General features: G+C 42.9%; 1 protein-coding gene and 1 pseudogene across 4 annotated transcripts in view; one reads left to right on the top strand and one right to left on the bottom strand.

Moving 5' to 3' along the window:
- The window catches only part of Gpd2 (glycerol-3-phosphate dehydrogenase 2), a 133,730-nt gene that overhangs the window by 74,742 nt on the left and 34,288 nt on the right, over positions 1-24,700 (bottom strand). For all 4 annotated transcript variants that reach the window (XM_029470737.2, XM_021155445.3, XM_021155443.3 and 1 more), the window contains exon 3: positions 5,420-5,591. In XM_029470737.2, the coding sequence (XP_029326597.1) occupies positions 5,420-5,591 (172 nt within the window). The remainder of the gene's footprint in view (positions 1-5,419; positions 5,592-24,700) is intronic.
- On the top strand, positions 12,458-23,262 carry LOC110289312 (cytoskeleton-associated protein 2-like; annotated as a pseudogene).

Here is a 24,700-nt window from a genome sequence, read left to right on the forward strand (position 1 = left end):
CCCTAACACAAACAATTTGAAGTTTTGCCTGCCTGACCCTTGACAAAAGAAATTGCTCCATTAAAATGTGTTAAAGGGCAGGTTTAGGGTCTCACACCTTTAATCCCAGCACTCAGAAGACAGAAGGAGGCAGAATCCAGGACAGTCTGGAGTACAGAGAAAGAAAGGAAGGGGGGGGGAGGGAGGGGGGAGGGAGAAGGGAAGGACGAAGGGAACAAAAACAACAGAAAGTTGGATTTCCAAAATAGTGGTCAGAGATTTGCAGCATCACACCATTTCCAAAGTCTGGCAAGCAGTGAGCTAGCTTTCTGCAGTTTCACACCTTGAAATGCAGCTTCCTCCACTCTTCCAGTTTAATTTCTATTGCTGTAATTAAAAAAAAGAAAGAAAGAAAGAAAGAAAGAAAGAAACTTGACCAAAACCCTCTTACAGGAGCAAAGGGCTTATTTCATTTATACTAAGGAAAGAACTCAGAGCAGAAGCCACAGCAGCAGAGAAGACTGGTTTGCTCGGCCACCTTTTTTATACAGCAGAGACCCACCTACCTAAGGGATGGGACCACCCATAGTGTACTCGGCCCTCCACATACAAGTTCATAGACCAGTCTGCTGGAGGCAATTCCTTGATTGAGGTTCCCGCTTCCCAGGTGATGATTTAAGCCAAATTGACAAATACCAACCACACAACCCACTCTCGCAAACAGAGGGGAGGGACACTAAGACATATAGGTCTACCGCCCCCAGGATGAGCGATGTTCAAGGTTCTCCCTCTTCCGAATTTTTTTTTAACAAGAACACATAAACCTTTGTTTATGGAAAAGAACATCACTACAACCCTCCAATTATTCCTGAAGATCTGGACATTTCTCTGCAAAGTTATGACACTTGTTGAAAATTGAGGCTAAGTTAAGCAATAAGACTAAAATTTGAGCCCGATTCATTCCACACCCATAGCCTGTGTCTTTACCATGCTGCACAGCCCAGACTTGCAAGAAACACAGTGAGCTCAAGAGTGGCCACCCTGCACCTCCTATGAACTAGAAATACCTGTGCACTATTTTGTTTTTAGGGTTTCTTTAAAGATAATTTTTATGTGTATGCCTTTGTGAGTTCAAACACACCCACATGAAAAGTGGGGAGAACATCAGAATCTTGGGATCCACAATTCATTCATGTACTGGGAACCGAACCCAGGTCCTCTATAACCCGGGACTTCTAAAAGAGCAGTGAGTGCTCCTAACATTGAGCTGTCTCCCCATCTCTCCAGCTGCTCGCTTTTAGACTTTTCAAGCATGGTCTGAAAACATTGAACTACTGACCCTTCTGGCACCAGTCATGTCCAAACAACCCTGGATCTAATAAACATTTTCAAACAGACAACTGTGTGAACACTTCTCCAACAAGAAAGTTCTTTCTGCAATTTACACACAAGCATAAAGCCAAGTTTTGTAAGTTAGATTTTAAACAGATTATAAGGTCCTGGGTGGTTCCAGATGCACACAGGTGTAGCCTCCCCCTCACCCAGCCTGGAACCCGTTTGCTCAGGGGTGGAGCTTCCTGCTCATTCGTCCTGCCACGCCTACTGCTGGACCGTGCCGCTTTGCCGCTTGGAGCCACACACGTGCCCACCCTGTTACTTGATCCCGAGATTGTTTGGCGGGAAATCGGGTTCCCTCCCACTTCCTTTATAACTGAGCGTCTGAACAAGTAAAATTGAGCTTTGATCAGAATGCCTGTCTTAGCTGCATTTCTTTCTCTCGCCGCCTAGCCCCTCTGCTAGCCCCTCTTCTCTTCCAGGTTTCCAAAATGCCTTTCCAGGCTAGAACCCAGGCTGTGATCTGCTGGCCGGACACAACACACAGGTAAAGTCACTTAAAAGGAAAAGAGAGGAGCCAGGCAATCACCTGAGGCTAGACTGCATAAACCAACCGGTCTCCTCATTTCTGCTTCCTTGGGAGCAAAGCCCTCACCAAGGAGCCTGGGGCCCATACTCCAACCCAGGAACTAGCCCCAGATGTGTTGACCAGTGAAGCCATTAGTATTGATCCTAGACCTACAGGAGAATGTGAGTCAAGACTGTGCCTGTTATGTTTAGGAAATAATATTCCCAAATGAAACAAATGAGAATTGATCCCCGAGAAACTACAGAGGATGAGAACGTAATATGAGCATTATGAAGGCTCCACAACTCCTCCTCCAGAGCCTTCGTCTAGCCATTATCAGCCCAGAATTTTCTCTCAAAGCTTGTGCAAACATTTCTGTAAAAGCCCTTCCACATCTAGTGGTTTCCCCCCAAAACTTTGATGCTCTGAAAAAAAAATCTAATTATTAGTGGTAACTTTAAAAGATCACAGTAATTTATTTTTGTCAAATGTGACTAAAGATTAATGGAGACAATCAGGAATAATTTGGTAAAAACATATCAAACACAGAGAAAGCAAAATTTGTTGTTAAGTGAAGCATCAAATATAATAAAAGAGCAAATTCCATGAATGAACGGCAACAATGTGCAATTCATTAACCAAAGGCCCATGGTTATTTCACACTTCAGAGGGCCACTGATATAATCAGAAAACACAGTGAGAGTAAATACAGACTACCCTCAGCACCTCCTTGTATGTTTTAATCATCAACATTATTCCCATCCCCACAATAAATCGCAAACCTAGAAACGACACATTCAACTAGTAATTCTAAGGTGGGTATCAATATGTCACAAAATATTCAATGTGCATCATTTTATTAGATATCAACTATAAAACTCACGGAAACTCTAATCATCGTCATCATCATCGACATCATCACCATCAATATCACTACCGACACGGCTCCAATCACTACTGAATGCCTACTTCATTGCTTAACCAAAAAAAAAAAAATTTAGCAGTCCATATCTAATGTCTGTATGCTCGGAGCTTGCTCATAATGGTACTCAATTCATTCTGGTAGTGTTTTAAATAAGGGGAAAAAAAATAAGGCCGGGGGTATAGTTCAGTAGCGATGAACTTAGCAGGCCCGAGGCTCCGGATTTAGTATCCAGCACACACACAAAAACACAAAAATAGCCAGACTGCTGTCACATGTCTGAAATCCAAGCATTTGGGAGGAGGCTAAGTCAGGAGGATCTAAAGTTTGAGGCCAGACTGGGTGACCTAGCCAGACATGTTTCATAAACAAGTAGGTGGAAAGGCTGAGAAAGACACTTGTCATCAACCTCAACTTCTGCACCTTGTATGTACACGCATACACAGAAATTCACATGCGTGCATGTGTACAACACTCGCGCGCGCACACACACACACAGAGAGAGAGAGAGAGAGAGAGAAGGAAAGAAAGCTTCATCCCCACTTAGTGAAAATAAATCAAGCAGTGTTTTCCAGTGACAAAGAATGAATGCAAAACCCATGGAGAAACTAAATAGACTGCTTTGGGGGGTGGGGGTGGGGGGACACACACTATAGAAGAGAAAGCGAAATTGTTCTTGTCTGTGTTTTTCATAGACATGGAAAAGGACACAAAGGAGAACAACAGGCAACACTTTCCCCAAAGGAGAGCAGAAATAAGAAGCCCTTGGTGACTGTTTCATCCCAACCACCTCATGATCCTCTAAGCACCCTGGCTTTCCTGCATCTCCATCCGCTTCCCTGCCCTCCCTCAGCTCCAGACCCGTCTCTGCTCCTGGAGAACCCTTTCTCATTTTTTCTCTTTACTATGGACAACTGGCCAGTTTTCAGTTCTGGATTCTAGTCTACTATCTCCTCTGCTTCTTGACAATACTAGGTGTGCACACAGACATTCATATGCCCCCAACCCTCCTTCCCTCCTGGCACCCCGCACGTACGTTGAACACCGCACACTGCTTCTGTCTGTTCTAGATCCGTTCTAAGTGCAGGGTCCCTTTCTTCTGTTCTTCTGTTCAACAACCATTGCCCCTGTTTCTGGCTCTGGGAAATGTATTTCATCTTCCTGTGCAAACTAAGGCACACCTGTGATACACAGCCCTTTCCCCATCTTCCCCAGGACAGCGCAGCATCCTCTCTTCTTAACCTGCAGTTTAAACTCCCACCCCATAATGATGGACTTCTAGATCCCACTTCACCAAGGCATTGGTCTCCATGTCCCCTCTCTGTGCCCCTCTCTGTTCCTTCCAAATTACCAACGCTCTCTTTATCTCCGGGACATCAAGAGGTGTACTCAGGAAAATCAAGACTGTCAGCTGGCAACCTCCTGCCTCTCAAATCTTTCCTCATAATCTTTCTTGCTGGCCTTGGTGGCCCAAGTTAAAGATTCTGCTTCCCCCATCCCCACATGCACTCTCTCCAGCATATTTCTTCAAGCCAGGTCCCTATCAAGCTGTTACATGTGCCAGTAGTTTTTCTGCTCCTGATTACGCTGTCAATAAGAATATGCATACCTTGCCCTGCAGTGGTGGTGGTGGTGGCACACACCTTTAATCTCAGCGCTCAGGAGGCAGAGACAGGTGGATTTCTTTGAGTTCAGGGACAAACTAGTCGACAAAATGAATTCTACAATGGCCACCAATGTTGTTACACAGAGAGACCCTGTTTCAAAATGCCACAAAGAAAAAAAAAATTCCCATGCCTACTTATATGTTTATCATGCCGGATTGAAAGGTACACACTCTCTGCCATGTGATCTGTGTGCAAAAGCTCCCAAAGGCTATGACTATAGATATTTGTGTATTCTCTTGGGCCTTCCACATGACTATACATGCAGTAAGCATTTGCAAAACTGAAATTAAAAGAATGATTATATATTTTTGTATAAATCAAGAAAGTAACTGAAGGGGGGCGGAGTTTCCTGACTGACTCCTGCTATACAAAGGACCCTCTTCAGCACAGATCCTCACCTGTATAATTCCTTTGAGTAGAGCAGCCCATCACAAGCATAGCCTCCCATAAAGATAGCCATTTCTCCACTCTCCTGCCCACAGTGGCCAGAAAGCTAAGCTCAAGTTGCCTTGTGATGATTCTAATCTGCTCTCCCCACCTGCTTTAGCATGTTGGCGTATAAGTTCCCTCAAATTATACACCGCGATTGGAGGCACGAAACTCTATGAAAACAGGAGTCAATGTGGTAACAAGAGTAGACTCCGGTGTGTCTATATGTTAAATTTATCGTGATTCGGGGTAAACAGAAAAAATACTTAGGCTACATGGTGTACATGAATAAATTTTCAGGAATATAGAGTTTTATTTTCAAATAAATCTGTGGAGATTAAGTGTATATTTATGGTTATTTTCATTTTAAAACTGTTGTGAGGGCCTAGATTTTGAAAATTGCAAGAATGTTTCAGGAAGGATGGAAAATTAAGGAACACCAAGATAGATGTGAGCTCACGAGTCAAACACTGACGGCATTCACAATGGGGAGAAGACGCAATGTTTCTAAGGACTCACCTCTGGTGACGGCATCTAGTGCGCAGCCACACCCTGTGGCTCCTCCTCCGATAACAAGGATGTCAAATTCTGGTGTGTTCTTCAAAGTCATGAGCTGAGCTTCCCTGGAGGGAGGTTCCCTGTTCACAGGCTCCGTGAGGTATCCTGCTGCTTCCACATACGCCAGGCTCACCTGAGGGAAAGCACGCAGGCTGGGGTCACACAACTCCAATGGCAATTTAGCAAAGCATACAGTGTACTGTGAAGAAATTCCTAATGGAGATGAAGATTACCAAGACTAGCCCACCCCCCACATGCAGTCGCAAGATTTCTTTATGTGGGTCTCAGTTTTTTTACCCACAGAACACTTGGTTGTAAATCCAGAATTTCAACTGTTTGAATTTTATATATAGCGAAGTTTAATTATTTCTGCCACTGTGTAGCAACTCCAAACTTTCTACGTAAACCAATTTGGGGAATCAGAAGGAAGTATTTTACCCAGTAGCATCAAACCATTTGGATAAGATTTTAACATATAGATACTATGTGAAAGTGGAAAATAATACGTTACAACCATTGTGCATTTTCTTTTTTTTTTTTTTTTTTTTTTTTGGTTTTTCGAGACAGGGTTTCTCTGTGTAGTTCTGGCTGTCCTGGAACTCACTTTGTAGACCAGGCTGGCCTCGAACTCAGAAATCCGCCTGCCTCTGCCTCCCGAGTGCTGGGATTAAAGGCGTGCACCACCACACCCAGCTTGCATTTTCTTTAAAAGAATATATGTCTTGTTCAATTCTCATGACAAAAGATATGCTCCTGATTTTGATTTGTCAACTTAAAATCAGTGAAATCTGCTTAGCATAAGTTAGCATCTTCTTTAGATTAATCTACTAAGCTCAATGGGAATGATATTTTTCAAAGATTTTAATAAGAGGTCTTCCCCATCAAATATATAAATGTAAGATAAAGATTTCCTGTGTTTACAGCACATTATTTAGACTGCTGGAAACTTAAAAATAAAGCTAGGCATAATTCCGTTAAATTTCTTGGCTCTTTAGCAACATAACTCATCAACAGCCCAAATCAAAAATGCTTGTGCTTTTTTTTTTTCCTTTACAGTGCTTGCCTAGTATTTGTTGTAGAGAGCATCAGATCAATCCACTACACCTATTTATAAGACTCTTTGATCCATACCCAGGACAACCACAAGCAAAGGGGATTGGGCCACTCTGCTGGCCAACATCTACAATTCCAACACAAAGGAAAGGAAAGGAAAGGAAAGGAAAGGAAAGGAAAGGAAAGGAAAGGAAAGGAAAGGAAAGGAAAGGAAAGGAAAGGAAAGGAAAGGAAAGGAAAGGCAGGAAGGCATTCTAGGGTCAAAGGTGAGTCCTAAAGCCAGCCTGCATTACACAGAGGATAACATGTTTAAAAACAACTTAGATGTATTACATACACATTATATTATATATGTGTATGTGTGATAGATATGTGTGTGTATGTATGTATCACAGTGCCACAACCACAAACATACAGAAGAATGAGTTGCTGGATTTTTTTTCTTACTGTAGTATATAAATTCATTTATCACAAGGCAGGATTGTGATAAATGTGGATTGGCCCATGTGTCTCCATTAGATATCGAAAGACCACAAATCCTGCTTCTCTCTATTGCCTCACAAGGTGAGCACAGTGAAGGCTCTTCTCCCGCTCTGCCATGAGTCACCTATGAAGCTCTGAATGAGCAGGGGCAAGTTTGCTCAAGAAGAGGAGCTCTCAGGTCTTCTAAGAATGGATCTTAGATGGCTTGGAATAGTTTATGCAGTCCTGACTGGCACCACACTGACCTAAGAGCTGGGGCTTTCAAATGTTTATCAGCATATTCCACTGCGGTCATTGCTCTTACATGAGAACTACTCCTCTTATTCAAGATAAAGATTTTTTTTTCAATTCAGTTAAAAACTATTTCCTATAATTGAATTAATTATCATCTAGAGGAAGTTGGGGAAACCCTGTCTTGGGCCACAGGGTTTCCAAACCCCCTGTCTTGGAAGTCTGACAAGCTGAGTTCAATCCCCAGGACCCATGCAGGAGAGGAGAAAAGACTCCAACAAACTGTCCTTTGACCTTCATATTCACAACATGGTTTGTTAACTTTTAAATTATCAATTCAAGTGCTAAAACTTTTTTTAAAATCCCATTCTGCATATGACTCTTCCTATTTGTGTATTAATAACTGTTTCCTCATGTAACAAGCCAAATTAAAAAAACAAAAAACAAAAAAACCTGCTAGACTCTGTGAAGGACTGGACTCTTCTAGCTATAGCTTTAGTCTTCCTCAACTAATGAGAAGGGAAATAGAACTCGCAGAGAGGTAGTCTGGATGTATGGATACATACATACATACATACATACATACCACATTTGTAGAAAAAGCAAATGCCAACATGGGGGGTAGGGGCAGACTATGACCACTGGGGGAGGGGAGAACTACACTATGACAGATGGGAAGGATTTGGACATGGGACTGACAAGTGACTAAACCGCCAGAGCGTTTTCACACGTCAACAGAATTGCTGACATTTTCTGCCTTGTAAGTTTTCTAGAAATAGTTGAGAAATAAGTTTAAAGACCATATTATGGTCTAGTTCATTAGAACTTGTTAATTCTTCAAACTCCCTCTTCTGGTCTCACCGGGAAGCCTGAACTAACTCAGCTTCCCCCTTTAGTAGGTGGGTGAGGTGCAAGGCGGGGTGGGGGGGGGGGTGTAGAGTCATTTCCAGTGACTACGTGGTTCCTGACTTTTTGTGGGAATAATCTCAACCTGTCTTATCTCTATATTAAAAACACTTCTCTCATCTTAGTATGGTAGATACATGCCTCTGATCTCAGCCCCAAGAGGCAGGGAAGAAGGAAGATGAAAAACTCAAGGCCAGCCTGGACTATAGGGCAAGACCTCAAGACCTCGTCCAAAACAACCATGTTTCCATATGGGGAATATAGGTTTCCAACATCTCATGTTTCCAACATCCATCCTAAAAATCCTTTAAAGATTCACTAAGCCTCTGAATTATCCAGCTTGAGCATTGACCCACTAAGCTCATTAGTATCTAAATTGTTACATACACACCACACCATCACCTGCTTCATCACAAGGCACCTGGCTCCCACAATCCCTCCCACCAATGTCTAATCACACACCTGACTGTCCGCTCAGTATCCAAGAAACCTTTCTCCTGCTTTTGAACCTCTTTCCTCATTTCCTTTGGATAACACTCAACTGCTATGAGTGACTGGCATGCCTTTTAGTGGCCTGTCCTCCATTAAGCAAGATAATCCCCCACTGGCATGCACAGAGGCCCATCTCTGAAGGATTCCAATTCTCGACTAACTGAAAACTGAGATTAACCACCACCATACCTGGTGAGTGTCTAAACTGTGGTATGCATCTGAAATGGAATAATGATCAGTGAGTGATTTTACAAAGAGCTAATGATGAAGAGCATGAACCTTGAATTCAGATTAAAGTCTGAGCTTACTTTCTACCAGAGCACAGGCAAACCTAAGCAATACATGCATGAGTGCCCATGAATACAGAGTGGTCACCAAGTTACTCTGTGACCTACAGGCCTGAAAACAATGACTTGCCACACACAGAAAAACCAACCAATCACTGTGCTGAGCAAAAGCAGCCAGACTCGGGCATCTCTGTACTACATGATTGTGATCATTCTATATAAACAATGTTTATTGTTTATATAGGCCAGTGATTTCAGGCCTTGGGAGAACACTGTCTACAGAGGGCACAAGAAACACCTTGAGGTTGAAAGAACATTCTGTAATTTAACTGCGGTTATAATTACATAACTGGGAATGTTATAAAGACTTGATCTCAACTACATTGAAGCAGTTACCCAAATTGCACCTCAATAAAAGTGACTTAAAAATAATAACGAACTGTGGTTAGAGCACTTAGGTTCTAAGTGGTTTTATAGGGTGTTTGCTTTTTTTTTTTTTTTTTCCTGGTCATTGAATCTTCATAGCAAACCTGAGTCAGGTGTGTCTTGCTCTCCACTTAGGAAGCCAGGACTGAGACAGAGGAGGAAGTTATCCCAAAACTGAGTGACCAGCTCACAGGGGAACTGGAATTGTAGCGACACAGCCTGGGAACAGAGACCAAGTCCTACACTTCTATACTGTAGATGACTGTGCAGAGAATCTTAAGGAAATAAATACAAAAGCAGACTAACTAGTTACAACAGAATGAGGTAAACCACTGGCAAGATGCAGAAAACTTTTAATATGGAGGTGGGGGTACTAATTGTTGCAGAAGTTGTACTGAAGAGTTCCTCCAATTTAGAAATATATATACTTATATACAGACTCAGTACTATTGAGGGTGATTTATTTAATTTCTGACGGTATTTTAAAATAACGTTTTATTTTTGTTTATTTCTTTCGAAAAAGCTGGAAAGTGTTGCAACTGAGAAGCAAAGCACCAATGCTTATTTTAGAGGCAGTAAACACAGCCTAAGGCCCTACTTAGAATTATGACAGGAGAAAGACTCATTTTGGCTTTCATATGGCTTTGAGTTACAAAAATACATCTGCACTCTACCTTCTCTAGAATATGTTGATTTCACGGAAATAAAGGAGGGGGAGGAACTAGAGATAATAAAGCAGTATTGGTAAGTAATGGCAGTGTTTAAGAAAGGGTCTTTGTGTGCCACTCCTCTTGGATCTGTCCTTTCCTAGGTCTCCTTTTCCAAGCGGACAGTGTAATTAGACAGGAATCTGGGAGATGAGCTTTGTTGATGGATGCATCTAAAATGTCCTAGTGCTCATGGGATCTGCAGAGGCTGGACTCAGCACCACTCTCTCAACAAATCACTATACTGAGAAGTCCCCCAAGCATTCCACAGAGTAGGAGACAAAAGGATAAGGTGGTAATTATAATATTACTTGCAGGGTATTTAAGGCAGGGAAGGGGCTAAAAGTCACAGGGGACTCTGTGTGTGTGTGTGTGTGTGTGTGTGTCTGTGTGTGTGTCTGTGTCTGTGTCTGTGTGATCATTAAGTCAGAGCAGTGCTTACCTGGGGATGGGGTTCAATCCCCAATACTACATGAAACAGGTAGGGTAGCACATGCCTGCAATCCCAACACTCCTTTAATGGAGGCAAGAGAATCAGTAGTTCAAGGTCATAGCCAGCTATAGAGAGTTAAGGAAGGAAGGAAGGAAGGAAGGAAGGAAGGAAGGAAGGAAGGAAGGAAGGAAAGGCAGTCCCAGAAGGTATCTCATAAATCCTGGCCAAGCTTCCCTAGGAAGGCCAGAGGAAGGCCAGCTAAATCAAGAGTAGTGGACATCAGCTGGAAGACACTAGGAAAGGAAGGGGGTACAGCATGTGCTAAGTCTAGAATATACCCAAGCCTGCTCTTTCCTGTCAGTGAACTATTAAAATCAGGCTTACACGTCCAGCTTTAAAAACTGCGCGGTTTCATATAAATCTCAAAATTCCAAACTCAGATTACCCTATGAAAACTTGAATACCAGCAGCTGTGGCCTGTAGGTAGGGCAGAGCCTGTGAGCTTCAGGACACTCACTGGTGTTACCCAACTCACCAGTCTGTCCCCTGGAGGCATGTGAGTTTGCTGTCCCAAGCCTAAACCCAGAACTAGGCAAGCACTTCCAAATGAAGGACTAGATACCTAACCTCGCCACTGAAACCAAGGGTCTATAGTCCCATCTACTAGGGAGGCAGAAGGATAGAAAATTCAAGGCCATCATGGACAACTTGTTCAGATCCTGTCTTAAAAAGTGAGCTTTGGGCTATAAGTCAGTGGTTGAGGTCTTGACTAACATGTGAACACCCTAGATCCAATGCCCAGTACCACAAGGAAAAATAAAAGAAATCCCTCCAGTATTATGAGAGACATGCACAGGGTTTGGAGAGACCTCAGTGGGTAAGCGCACATACTGATCTTCCAGAAGACCCAAGTTTGGATCCCAGCACAAACATTAGGCGGCTCAAATCTCCAGGTATTTCCAGCTGGAGGTGAATCTATCAGACTCTGGCTTCAGGCATTTGCATGTATGTGTGGATAGTCAAATGTGGGCACAAAATAAAAAATGAAATATCACCTTTTAAAAAGACAGAGACTTGCGCCTACCTAGAATTGGAAGCCAAGTTCATAATCTATAGTAACCAAGAAAGCATTTCCCCTGAGCAGGATCCCCAGTGAAATCAGTTTTACTATGTCTGAGCACCATTAGACTTGCAAATTTAAAAAAAAAAAAACATTCCTAGACATTTGCAACTTCGGGTGAGACCGAAAACAAGATCTAATAATTAGTGTCTATTTCTGAAAGAAGTGCATATTTAAAGACCACAGGCAATTAACAGCCAGGCTGTCCTGTAATCATGTACAGTAATAATTGGAGTATAAAGTAGGTCTCATGCAAATCACTTCAGGCAGCAACAATCACTCTCGCTCGCTCGCTCGCTCGCTCGCCCATATTATGCCATTCAATCAATGGAATCAGTTAGACTGGAGAGAAATTGCTTCCTGTTTTGCTGTCACTAACCATATCTGTGTGTTCCTAGAGGCAAAAAGTGACAAGCATCTTCAAATGGTTTATCTTCGGAAGTCGGAATGCTCTTCATTTCCGGGATCCTCTCGTAGCGAAACTGATGCCCTTTCTTGGATTTACATGACAAGTTAAGCAACGTGTTTCGGTGTAAGCAGATGACCAGGGCTTCATGCTTACTCTGCAGGAGTTAATACAGGGTAACTCACTCCCACAGAAAACCAGACAAGTTTGTTGCTACATAATAAACGTGTGGTGTCCCCACAGGCTAATGTGTTTGGACACATGGATACGAGCAGGTGGTACTGTTTTGGTTCTGTGGGTTTCGGAGGTGGCTTCACTGACCAGACGCAGTTCTCAGTTAGCTACCACCACCAGGAGTCAGGAGCTGGCAGCTGAACCACCTCTTTCTCATCATAATCAACTGTCAGCCAAAGTGAATTCTTCCTCCCTTAAGTCTCCTCTGTCAAGTAGGCAGCATGAAAAGTGATAAGCACACCCTCTTCCCAGGCACTGAGACTGGACCTCTCGTGCACCCTGAAGGCGCTGTAGAGCCGATCTGTGGCTGTGATTCCTTTCAGACGTGCACAGAGCCCTCTGCAATCGATTACCAAACTTTGGGGTAGTAGAGCAGAAGGTCACTCAGATTCAGTTTCCGAGCAACTGTCACTTTCCGCCATAGTACACAATTTCATCGATGAACTGTTAGATTCAAGGGGAATTACTGGAAAATGAAAAGGGGTCGGCTCTGTCTGAACTATTCAAATAAATTAACACCATTAACTTATGTGACTAAACAACCAGAGGCCTTGAAGATGTTACCTATTGGTTTTCAATAAATAATCAAATTTCCTCTTTTTAATTGAATGTATTACTATCGTGTGTGTGTGTGTGTGTATGTGTGTGTGTGTGCCCGTGTGCACGCATACATGTGTACCTAACATAGCATGTAAGTGGAGACAAGAAGACAACTTTGAGAGTCCATTCTCTCCCTATCTGGGTTCCAGAGATTGATCCAAGGTCATCGGAATTCATGGCAAGGTCATTTACCTACTGTGTCATCCACTAGCCTCAAATAGTTATCTTTAAATATATAATGCAGTAAAGGTTCGGATGCCTCAGACCGACATTGCCGCCCAAATCTAATTTCTTGCTTGGGATCAGAATATCTGCAAGTTGAAGAGATAGTTCAGTAGTGAAGGCCACTTGCTCTTGCAGAGGACCCAGATTCCCAGGACTCCCATGGCTGCTCAATACTGCCTATAACTCCTGAACCCCTGCCCTGGCCTCCCCCTGTGCCAGGAATGCACAAGGAACACATACATACATGCAAGCACTCATATAGGCACATAAAATAAATGTCTGTTTGTTTCTTTTGTTTGTTTGTTTTTGTTTGTTTTAAAGAAAGAAAGAGGAGGTCTAGAGAAGAAACCCAAGGCTGAGGGGACAAAGAGGTAAGGGAAAAGATGCAACTCTTGCCTGTCCAGCAGCTATTAGCCCACCCCACCTCTCAACAGCATCGCATTAATACATAGAGACCTTTATTATTATTATTATCTTCATATATTACATCCAGGCTGTGGTTTCCCCTCCTCTCTCTCCAGTCTCTCCCTCCCACCACCCATCTCCTCCAGATCCACAGGTCCCTCCCAGTCCCCTCAGAGGAGAAGAGGTCTCCTTTTGTGTATTTCTTTTCTTTTCCTTTTTCCCTTCTGTTTTCTTTTTCTTTTCTTAAATCTAAACCAGAGTGGTGGCACAAGCCTTTAATCCCAGCACTGGGGTGAGGGGTGGGGACGCTGAGACAAGCCGATCCCTGTGAGTTCTGAGATGACTGTTGAATCCAGCCTGGTCTACAAAGTGAATCCAGGACAGCCAAGGCTATCACACAGAGAAGCCCAGAAAAAAAGGAAAAAAAAAAAGACAAACTAACAACAACAACAATAAAGTGTAGTCCAGGACATTGAACTCAGGGCTTTTAAGCCTGTAAGAAAAACTCTTGAAGGATGTGCCTAGCCGCAGAGACTTGATGTGCCAGGGTGTCAGGGAGACCCCACCCGCTCAGCGGAGAGGGAGGACAGGGGAGGAATTGTGGGAGGAGGTGACCAGGAGGGGGGCCGTGAGTAGGATGTAAAGTGAATAAGTAAATAAATTAATAATAATAATAATAATAATAATAATAATAAAATTAAAAAGCTCTCTAACCACAGAACTACACCCCATGTCCTAGGAGTTATTCTTTGACCTGAAAAGAATCTATTTACTTATTCCTTCAGCACATATTTGAAACTTAGAAACTGATTCATTCTGATTCCAAATTGAATGTCAGCTCTGCTACATTACCCCCTTATCAGCCAACATCTTTGTCAAAAGGAATGAGGATGTTTGTTTGTTTGTTTGGGTTTTGTTGTTATTGTTGATTGTTTGCTTTTGTTTTGAGACACGGTCTTTCTATTGCATTTCTCTGGCTATCCTGATATTCACTATGTTGACCAGGCTGGACTGGAACTCCCAGACATATGCTTGCCTATGCCTCCCAAGTACTGGGATTAAAGATGTGCACCACCATAGACCTTGTACAAGGCAGAACTTCCAATGCAGTTAGTGAAGTCTAGAAATGCTGGCACATCCTTCTAGCCTGCTGTCAGGCATGCTGGGCAGCCACAGAGAGGACCCAGATGAAGTAGTACCTGTCCCTAAAACTCTCCCTAAGGCATTGACCTGGCACTGAAACTGTTCACTAGCCCCCTCTCCCTTTCAAATGAGTACCATTCTGACCCACTGAGTCAAGGGACCAGCCTACTACACTTGAATCTTCTGTTCAAAATATCTCATGCTCAATCATGAGATGCAGTCTCCATCTCTTTGGAGATTTCATGAAATACAAGTAAGATGCACTCATGCTATTGCACAATTAGACCTTGGAAAGTTTTTGTTGAAAAATCTCAGGTAACAAGATTAGGGTCAGATTGGGTCTACCTAACTTAAAAGTATCTTTTATCCTAAACTGGGAGGTGGGAGATACCTAGAGAAAGCTTTCCAAACACAAATATGTAGCTATCAGGCTGGGAGGGGAAAAAAAAAAAAAGAACAGAAGCAAGAGGGCTCTCCCAGGGCATTTATAGAAAGTTTCCTCCGTCCCACAATATCCCTAAAAAGTTTCTTTAAAAGGCCTTAAAATGAATAAATAGTTGAAATGAAATGCAAAGTCAAATCAGAGTGAATGTCAGTGCCGCTCAGTTAGCAACAGCCTAGCAGCTCACCAGCTGTCTGCGCTAATCCTAGCTCAGCCGTTGACTCACGGGGGTGACCTACAGAAGTACAGTTAACCTCGCTGATTCTGTATGCCAGCCACAAAATAGCATCCCAAACTCCTCGAAGGCCCAGTGTGAGTTAGAACTTCGAGTTGCCGCCGTGGCCCCACTTTCGAGGGCTAAGTGTTAAATAAAAACCAAAATTAGATAGAAACTGATAGGATGCTCTTCAGAGAACATTCCCAGCTCTGTCTGCATAATTTCAGTGCTTTGATGAAGAATGTCTCATAAGACACAGTTTAACCATATAGAGTGGTTAAGAATAGTTTCAACTGGCCTTATCTAAAATACAAAGTATTCCGAATCCTCATCAAGCTTTCGATACCAGGCACATTCCCAACACACTTAGTTATATTTCTAGGAGGAAAAGAAAAAAAAAACAAGTCTTTCCAGGAATCTATGCAAAGGGTTCTAAATAGGAGAGGCGAGTGAATGATGAATGTTTTTGGTATAAGCCCTAACAATAAAACTCTCATCATAAGAAACAGCTCATTAGTCAGCCAGATTAAAAATGACATTCAGGACACATGTAATGGCTGGATGCTTAACAACATGATTCTCTTCTTCCAGAGAAATGGGGCTGCAGGCAGGAGAACCTTACAGGTAACAAGCCCCTGAACCATAGAAGAAATGGGTCCCTCACCTCCCCATGCTGATTGCTAAGAGCAATACGAAACCCTTGCTGTAAGCCCTGAGTTTGGAGCTTGCTTGTTAGAGAGACTGGCTTCCATATCTCAGCAATTCACCTATGGGATTGACATACAACTGTTAAGGAGGCTGGAGAAGAGATGATTCAGCAGCTAAGAGCACTTGTTGCTCTTGCAAAGAACCTAGATTCGATTCCTAGCACCCATGTGTACATTTCAAACCATCTGTAACCCCAGCAGTGTACATTTCAAACCATCTGTAACTCCAATTCTGGAAACTCCAGCTCCCGCTTCTAGCCTCTGTACATCTCAGGCATGTGTGTAGTACAGGGGAAGCACTCATACCCATAAAATATTTTTTAAATACAAGTTTAAAACCTGTTTGGCATGCCAGGCAGTGGTGGCACATGCCTTTAATCCCAGCACTTGGGAGGTAGGGGCAGGCAGATTTCTGAGGTCAAGGCTAGCCTGGTCTACAGAGTGAGTTCCAGGACAGCCAGGGCTATACAGAGGAACCCTGTCTCGAACAACCAAAAAAAAACAAAACAAAAAACAAAACAAAACAAAACAAAACAAAACAAAACAAAAACAAAAACCCTGTTTGGCAACCAAATATTCAACTTACCTACTTCATATACAGTTCATCATTCTGAAATTTTCCCTAGTGTGTGACACCTCATCCTTTGTAGAAAAGCACAAGTTACATATACTATGAAATATTCTACTTAAAAAGAAAGGAAAGCATCAACCAGACAGCATACAATAGCTGGTGAGGACCCCGACACATACACAGAAGAGGACTGTGAGGTCTGGCCTCACTGAGAGAAGAAGTCCTTAACCCCCGAGAGCCTTGAGGTCCCAGGGAGTGGGGAGACCTGACAGGGTTTGGAAAGCACATCCTCTTGGAGACAGGGGGAGGAGGGATGGGATGTAGAACTGTGGGAGGGTGGGCCGGGACGGGGTAACAACTAGACTGTAAAAAAATAAAATTAAGAAAGAAGAAGAGGGCTGGAGATATGGCTCTGAGGTTAAGAGCAATGACTGCTCTTCCAAAGGTCCTGAGTTCAATTCCCAGCAACCACATGGTGGCTCACAACCATCTATAATAGGATCTGACTCCTTCTTCTGGTGAGTCTGAAGACAGCTACAATGTACTCATATAAGTAAAATAAATAAGTCCTTTTAAAAAAAAAAAAAGAGCCGGGCGTGGTGGCACACACCTTTAATCCCAGCACTCGGGAGGCAGAGGCAGGTGGATTTCTGAGTTCGAGGCCAGCCTGGTCTACAAAGTGAGTTCCAGGACAGCCAGGGCTACACAGAGAAACCATGTCTCGAAAACCAAAAAAAAAAAAAAAAAAAAAAAGAAAGAAAGCACTATAATTGACAGCCTTAATTAACCTGTTATGATAAGGTGATAAGCTACACCTAGAGAACATAAGCCTACATGATCTCATAGTGGAATCTAAAATAGTGAAGCAATAGTGGCCAATAGGACCCTGAACTATAACACAGAGAGGTATTGCTGAAGGAATTCTACATTCAAGGTTGACCTTGAACTTCTGATCTTTGTGCCTCTACCTATTACCCCCACCTTGGAAATTTTGTTTTTACCGTTCATAGTCAGACTTTTAAAGAGAAAGGCTGGTTGCAAACTATGTAAAATGCCTCTGTAAGTGGAGGACTATTTACCTTAGGGGACAGGTGTGGTCACAAGTTCAAGGCCATATGGCAAACAAACAGAGGTAGCACATGAGTGAACATTCATGTACTCTCAGATTGGAGAGCTTCACCCACTGCAGTTCAGCTCTTCATGATGTTGAGAGTGCTTGAGAGGCAGAGTGATATTCAGAGATGCTTGCCATAAAACAGCAAGGCAAGTAGGCAACTTTTTAATTTAAATGCTGCCAGAAACCTATCTAATGTATCTGTCTTCTCTCACTTCAGTTATTAACATAGGCAAAAATACATAAACCAGCCAATGATTTTTAAGTTTGGTGTTCCATCTTCTTATGCCTAAAAAACCCAGGTGTGTTCCAAATGCAAGGCTCCAATGTTGAGAAGAGGAAAGCGGGTGCATGTGAATCTAAGGACCTACTGTGTGCCAGATTACTGGTCTGTTCAGACAAGCTAAGAACCTACTGCGTGCCAGATCACTGATCTTTTTGGTTGGACTAATTGCTCAGAAGGGGAAAGACTGAGACAAAAAGTCCTTATCCTTCTTATATTGAAAAAATCCAGGGCTGGAGAGATGGCTCAGCAGTTAGGAGCACTGACTGCTCTTCCAAAGGTACTGAGTTCAAATTCCAACAACCACATGGTGGCTCACAACACAACCATCCATATTAAGATTTGACACTCCCTTCTGGTGAGTCTGGAGAAAGGAAGAAAGAAAGAAAGAAAGAAAGAAAGAAAGAAAGAAAGAAAGAAAGAAAGAAAGAAAGAAAGAAAGAAAGAAAGAAAGAAAGAAAGGGAAAGATCCAAGTCTCAAGACGTTCATACCTTGTGCACAGCAACAAGTCCCCCCACCCCACAGTTGCATTTGATAGGTAAGCTGCTACCAGTGTCTGGGTCGCTCTGGCCTGTGAATGCAGTGCTGAGGGAGCCAGGGCACACAGATTCCAGACCAGACTGGGCTACAGAATGAGACCCAGTTTCAAAAGGAAAAGAACAAAATAAAAGACTTATTTTGAGTAGAGTTGATCATTCTATTTTTTTGCGCTTCTCCAATTTTGTCTTTTGCTACTGACAAAAGAAAAAAAAGGGGGGGGGGTAACCCTTTGTGTCCATTCTACCAATAAGAAGGCACTGCTTTTTCACAACTTTACAAATAGCTCACTGGAAGGGAAAGTCTGAAATACAAGTTAAAACAATGCTCTGAACATCCTTGTGGACTTCAATTACCCGTACATGCCTTTGCTTTTCAGTCATGTAAGAAATATACCACTGCTACATTCATTGTTTCAGGAAGAAGAACAAGGTTAAGACTCAGGAAAACCGTCTACAATCGCTAATCTGTCAAGACAGAAGTACCGGAGGCGGGCAAGCTGAATGAGGCTGCAGGGGTTACTTCGCATACACTCTTCTGGGGAAGACAGATTCATCAGCAGAATCTCCATGGTCCCCATCTCCTTATAAGACCACTCCTCACACGAAACAGATCCCTATTCCCAAAGCCCACTCCTTGATTTGTTTGATGCAATGGATGGGGGGTGGAGAGAAGGGGGGGGGAGAGAGAGAGAGAGAGAGAGAAAGAAGGGGGAGGAGGAGGAGGAGGGGAGGGAAGGAGGAAGGGAGGGAAGGAAAGAAAGAAGGAAAAAAGAAAAAAGGGGAAAAGGAAGGAGAGAAGAGAGGGGAGGGGAGGGCAGGGGAGGGCAGAGGAAGGCAGGAGAGGGCAGGGGAGGGGAGGGCAGGGGAGGGCAGGGGAGAGCAGGTGAGGGCAGGGGAGGGGAGGGTCCAGTCTATTTCACCTCTGGGTAAGTTCACAAAGCCCACTGCAACTCCAGAGTGAGTAATGGAAAGAACAAACATAGCATGTCACCCAAGAGGGGCCCCTCGCAGCTAAACAGATCTGTTAAATCAACCACAGGTCGGTTAGAGAGAAGACCACACCATCACATCAGTTTTTCCAGTTCATACCTTAATGGTGTGAATGATAAGTTAATTATTTTTCTTTAAACCAACAACAAAAAAAATGCCTTTGTCCTAACTTGAGAAGAGACTAGAGTAGTCTCGGGCTAACTTGACATATCTCAGCCTACCCCTTTCCATTCTCCATGGCCACCTCTGTTCTTCCTAGAGCTACCAGGAAATTGCTCCCCTCTCGCCAATTCTGCTTTCATAACCTTACTCTGGAAGTGCTCCCCAGCTCCGTCTCTCAACCACCCATGTCTCCCACTCCACTTACGGGCAGCCCGGAATCAGATGAAGGAGAGCCTCCCAAAAGAAGGTGTCTCTTTCTCTCCAGTGTTAGGCTGGGTTCGATGTCATTTAATGCCTTTTCAGCTAAAAGTTTATCATTAAGCCCACCCTCCACCTGTACTAAAAAAAAAAAAATCACAATTAACCAATTCCTAAAAAATTACACACTGATGGAATGATGCAGTGGTAGAATGCTTGTCTACAGTGTGTGAGACGCTGGGATTAATCTCCAGTACAACAGGAACAATAATTAAATTTTAAAAAGAGGCCTTGGCAGGGCTGTGAGAAATAAACACCTTGCTGGTGCCCTAGGACCTTCAGCTGTCCCCCGACCAAGCAAGACCAGCCAGCATTCAGAGGTGAGGCTGGGGCTGTTTGCATGATGTCCTGGATGTTTCAGAAAACTGGAGTTGAAAGGTCTGCAGCAAGAATATGGAAAACTCTCTCACCCAACCTAATTCTAACAAAGAAAACAAATCTCAAGGAATATCTGTTAACACGAAAAACAGTGTTTCCATACAAACCAGAAAATCAACTCTCCAGAGATCAGAAAATGATGACATCTGAGGATGAGACCCAAAAAGGGAAAAAAGTTGTGAAACTCAAAGCAGAAGTGGCTGATGAAGAAAATATTAGAAGTACAGTTGAGAACTACTGCATTCCATTAAAAGCTGGAGAAGTAACCAGCTCAGAAATACATAACTTGAAAGATAATATTTAAGCTGTGCAGTTATTATTAATGAGAGATGATTTCCAAGGTCAGACTGTGACATTACACCAGGCATGTCACCATAAAGACAATAAAAAGATACAAATGACTGCAGAGAAGCCTAAACAAGACACGAACATGTCTAAAACAAACGAGTGCTTGGCTATTATCATGGCCAGATTGTTCAGTCTAAGATTAATTCATTTAAAAAGCTGCCCAATGTCAAAAACGAAAGTCTTGCAACAATCAAGAAACGTCCCACTACTGTGTCTAAAGCCAGGAAGGCTCAGTGTGAACCTGAGAACATCAGTGTAAAACCCTCAAATACACTGGATGCCACCAAGTCTGCAGACACTACATCTGTGAGCACTGTGTCCAAGAACACACTTGTACGACCACCTACCCGAAGCCTCCACAGTAGTACCCACAGCACTTCAAAACAGGACCTCAGCAGGCCCCTTGCCAATGTTACAGTCAAAAAAGGGTCACTTGCGCCTTATTTATAATAGCCAGAAGCTGGAAAGAACCCAGATGTCCCTCAACAGAGGAATGGATACAGAAAATGTGGTACATTTACACAATGGAGTACTACTCAGCTATTAAAAAGAATGCATTTATGAAATTCTTAGGCGAATGGATGTATCTGGAGGAGATCATCCTTAGTGAGGTAACCCAATCACAAAAGAAGTCACTTGATATGCACTCACTGATAAGTGGATATTAGCCCAGAAACTTAGAATACCCAAGATACAATTTGCAAAACACAAGAAAATCACAAAGAAGAAAGACCAATCCGTGGATACTTCATTCCTCCCTAGAATAGGGAATAAAATACCCATGGAAGGAGTTGCAGAGACAAAGTTTGGAGCTAAGATGGAAGGATGGACCATCCAGAGACTGCCCCACCCGGGGATCCATCCCATAACCAGCCACCAAACAGACACTGTTGCATATGCCAGCAAGATTTTGCTGAAAGGACCCTGATATAGCTGTCTCTGGTGAGGCTATGCCAGTGCCTGGCAAATACAGAAGTGGATGCTCACAGACATCTATTGGGTGGAACACAGGGCCCCCAATGGAGGAGCTAGAGAAAGTACCCAAGGAGCTGAAGGGGTCTGCAACCCTATAGGAGGAACAACAATATAAACTAACCAGTACCCCCAGAGCTCGTGTCTCTAGCTGCATATGTAGCAGAAGATGGCCTAGTCGGCCATCACTGGGAAGAGAGGCCCCTTGGTATTGCAAACTTTATATGCCCCAGTACAGGGGAATGCCAGGGCCAAGAAGTGAGAGTGGGTGGTTGGGGAGCAGGCCGGGGGGGGGGGGGGGGGTTATAGGGGACTTTCGGGATAGCATTTGAAATGTAAATGAAGAAAATATCTAATAAAAATTGAAAAAGAACGCCGGGCGTGGTGGCACACGCCTTTAATCCCAGCACTCGGGAGGCAGAGGCAGGCGGATTTCTGAGTTCGAGGCCAGCCTGGTCTATAAAGTGAGTTCCAGGACAGCCAGGGCTATACAGAGAAACCCTGTCTCAAAAAAACAAAAAACAAACAAACAAAAAAAAAAAAATTGAAAAAGAAAAAAATAAGAAAAGAAAGAGAAGGAATCACATCGATCGGAACCAGTTGTGTCTGTTGTCAAAACCAGTTCTTCTCAGGACATGAAAAAGAGACAAGGCCCCATCAAGAAGCATAACACGTAAAGATGCAGCCAGGACTGATCTGCCTAATAACAGACTGATGGTAAAGTCAGGATACCAGCACAGATACACGATTGCAGGAGCAACTCTTCAGAGATCAGCTCAGCTCAAAGACATCACAGCAGAGAGGAAAGCTCAGATGATCGAGAGGAAAGGGGCTAAAGAGACCTCCTCATTTCAGTAGTCACCCAGGCTGAGCCAAAGGTGCAAAATGAAAACCCAGCTGGGTCCTTTTGGCCTACCATGGCAGAAGAAGATGAACAGAGATTATTTACTGAAAAAAATAAACAAAACTATTTCTGAATGCCTGAACCTCATTAATAAGGGGTGCCCAAAAGAAGAAAATTTAGCTACATTGAATGACCTGATTCATAATATTCCAGATGCAAAAAAAAACAACTTGTTAAATATTGGATATGTCTTGTTATGTATTGAACCAATCACAAGTCCTGTTGAAAATATTATCTCAATCTATGAGAAAGCCATTCTGGCAGGGGCTCAGCCTATTGAAGACATGCGACATATAATCATAGACATTCTAACAACAAGAAAAAGTCAGTTTAGGAGAAAATATTGAGGAGGCTCGTGCAGCCAAGGAACATCTCCAAGAAGTAAATGTGGAAGGCTAATCTAGGGTCAGGAAAACCAGAAGCGGAGAATGGAAAAGCTGAGGTTTATGAAGAGGATCAAGACAACAAAAGACCCAACCAACTATTTAACAACCCCTGACTCAAAAACTGAAGCAGTTTGCCCAATTTGATACGATGTATCTTCTCCATCACGGTTACAAAGTATGAAAAAGACTCAACATGATAAAAATTCCACATTTAAAGAGCTAAAGTACCTGACACCAGGGAGACTTTCACGCATTCAAGACAAGACTTTGCAACTGCCAGCCATGTTAAAAGACCAGGACCCCTCTGTGTCTTCCCTGGAACAGTTGTCTGAGTTGGGAGGGGGTGCCTTTGTTTGCTGCCCTAATGCAGAAGAGGAATAGCAGTCCTGAGTCCTGAGCAGTTATGCTTGTGTTACTCCTGTGGCCGTGCATGTGTACAACTTTATCGTAGGTCTGAAGTTATCTGCATGCCTAGGTATGATTCATTAGATTGTTTGTTGTGTTTTTAAAGTATAATATTAGCTGCTTCACTTTACTAGTTACAGTTAAAGAAGCATAATCAGAAAATGTAGTCTATATAAATTTATCATTACATTGATTTTGTTCCTAATATGTTTATAATAAATATATGTATGATGCTCCAATGACATTTCATTAATTGACTGAGGTATTTAATGGTGGAACTGACTTTAGAACCCTACTGTGGGGCTATAGTCAGCTGCCTAAGGCATTTATTTCAACAAATATGTTCTGAGGGGGTCTCAGGGTGCACTTGCCTAATGTACAAGACCCTGGATGCAATCCTTAGCACCACAAGAAAAAATACTTTGTGAAAGGTCATTTAACCACAGTAACCAAATTTAAACTGAGTTTTTGAAATGCATTGCTAAATTTGTATTTGTATTAATTGTGATAAAATACCTGACAGAAAAAAAAATTTAAAGAAAGAAGAAAGGTAAATTTTAAGTAGATCTTAGCCAGGTGAATACTAACAGCAGGAGAGGAAGATACAATATATGCACAGTTCCCTAGGACACCACTATGTGGAGGTTCTTCAACACCAACTTATTCTACTTTGCTGCAGGATATTTGATCACACGGTGAACCCTGAAATTGTGTTATTTACTGAAAAAAAATGTTTCTAGTTGTGATGTGTACACACACACACATGCACGCACACACACATGCACACACGCATACATGCGCACACACAGAACCCTTAGTATACCCCTTTAATCCCAAACAATGAGGTAAAGGTAGTTTGTAGAAGTTAGTTTGTAGAAGCACCATGTTTGAAAGTGATGTCTAAATGAGAGGCAAAGTGATGAATCAGAGAAAGATTTGACACAATAGGATCTGCCCAACTCTTACAAGAAGAGAGAAGAGGCAACTTAAGCGAGGCAGAGCAAAGGGAGGGAAGAAAGAGGCAGTTTTACCGGGATTGTCTCAGAGAGACAGGTTGAAGAGAGAACAAGTTAGACACTGGTAAGGACAGAACAATCCAGATAACAAGGAGGAGTCAGAAGAACCAAACAGATGGCAAAAGTTAGATTGAGGCCAAGCAGAGCAATTCAGGAAGATACTGAGAGAAGCTACATTCCATCAGACTGCTCGGAGAGGAATTTGAGCCATGATAACTAGGTTGAGCCAGCCAGCCAGAGCTCAGAAAGAACTGGAAACCAGGAGCTTACTCAGCACTAAGTCTCAGAGGCTGGAAGCACTCTGGGCCTAGATAAGATAAGCAGTAAACCTCTGGACGACAGTGACGTCAGGGGATAAAAGTGCCCTCTACACTTCTTTCTCTCTACCTTTTTCCTTC

The sequence above is a fragment of the Mus caroli genome, unplaced genomic scaffold (genome assembly GCF_978045245.1).
Source record: "Mus caroli unplaced genomic scaffold, Mus_caroli_1 scaffold_2, whole genome shotgun sequence".
Lineage (NCBI taxonomy): Eukaryota > Metazoa > Chordata > Mammalia > Rodentia > Muridae > Mus > Mus caroli.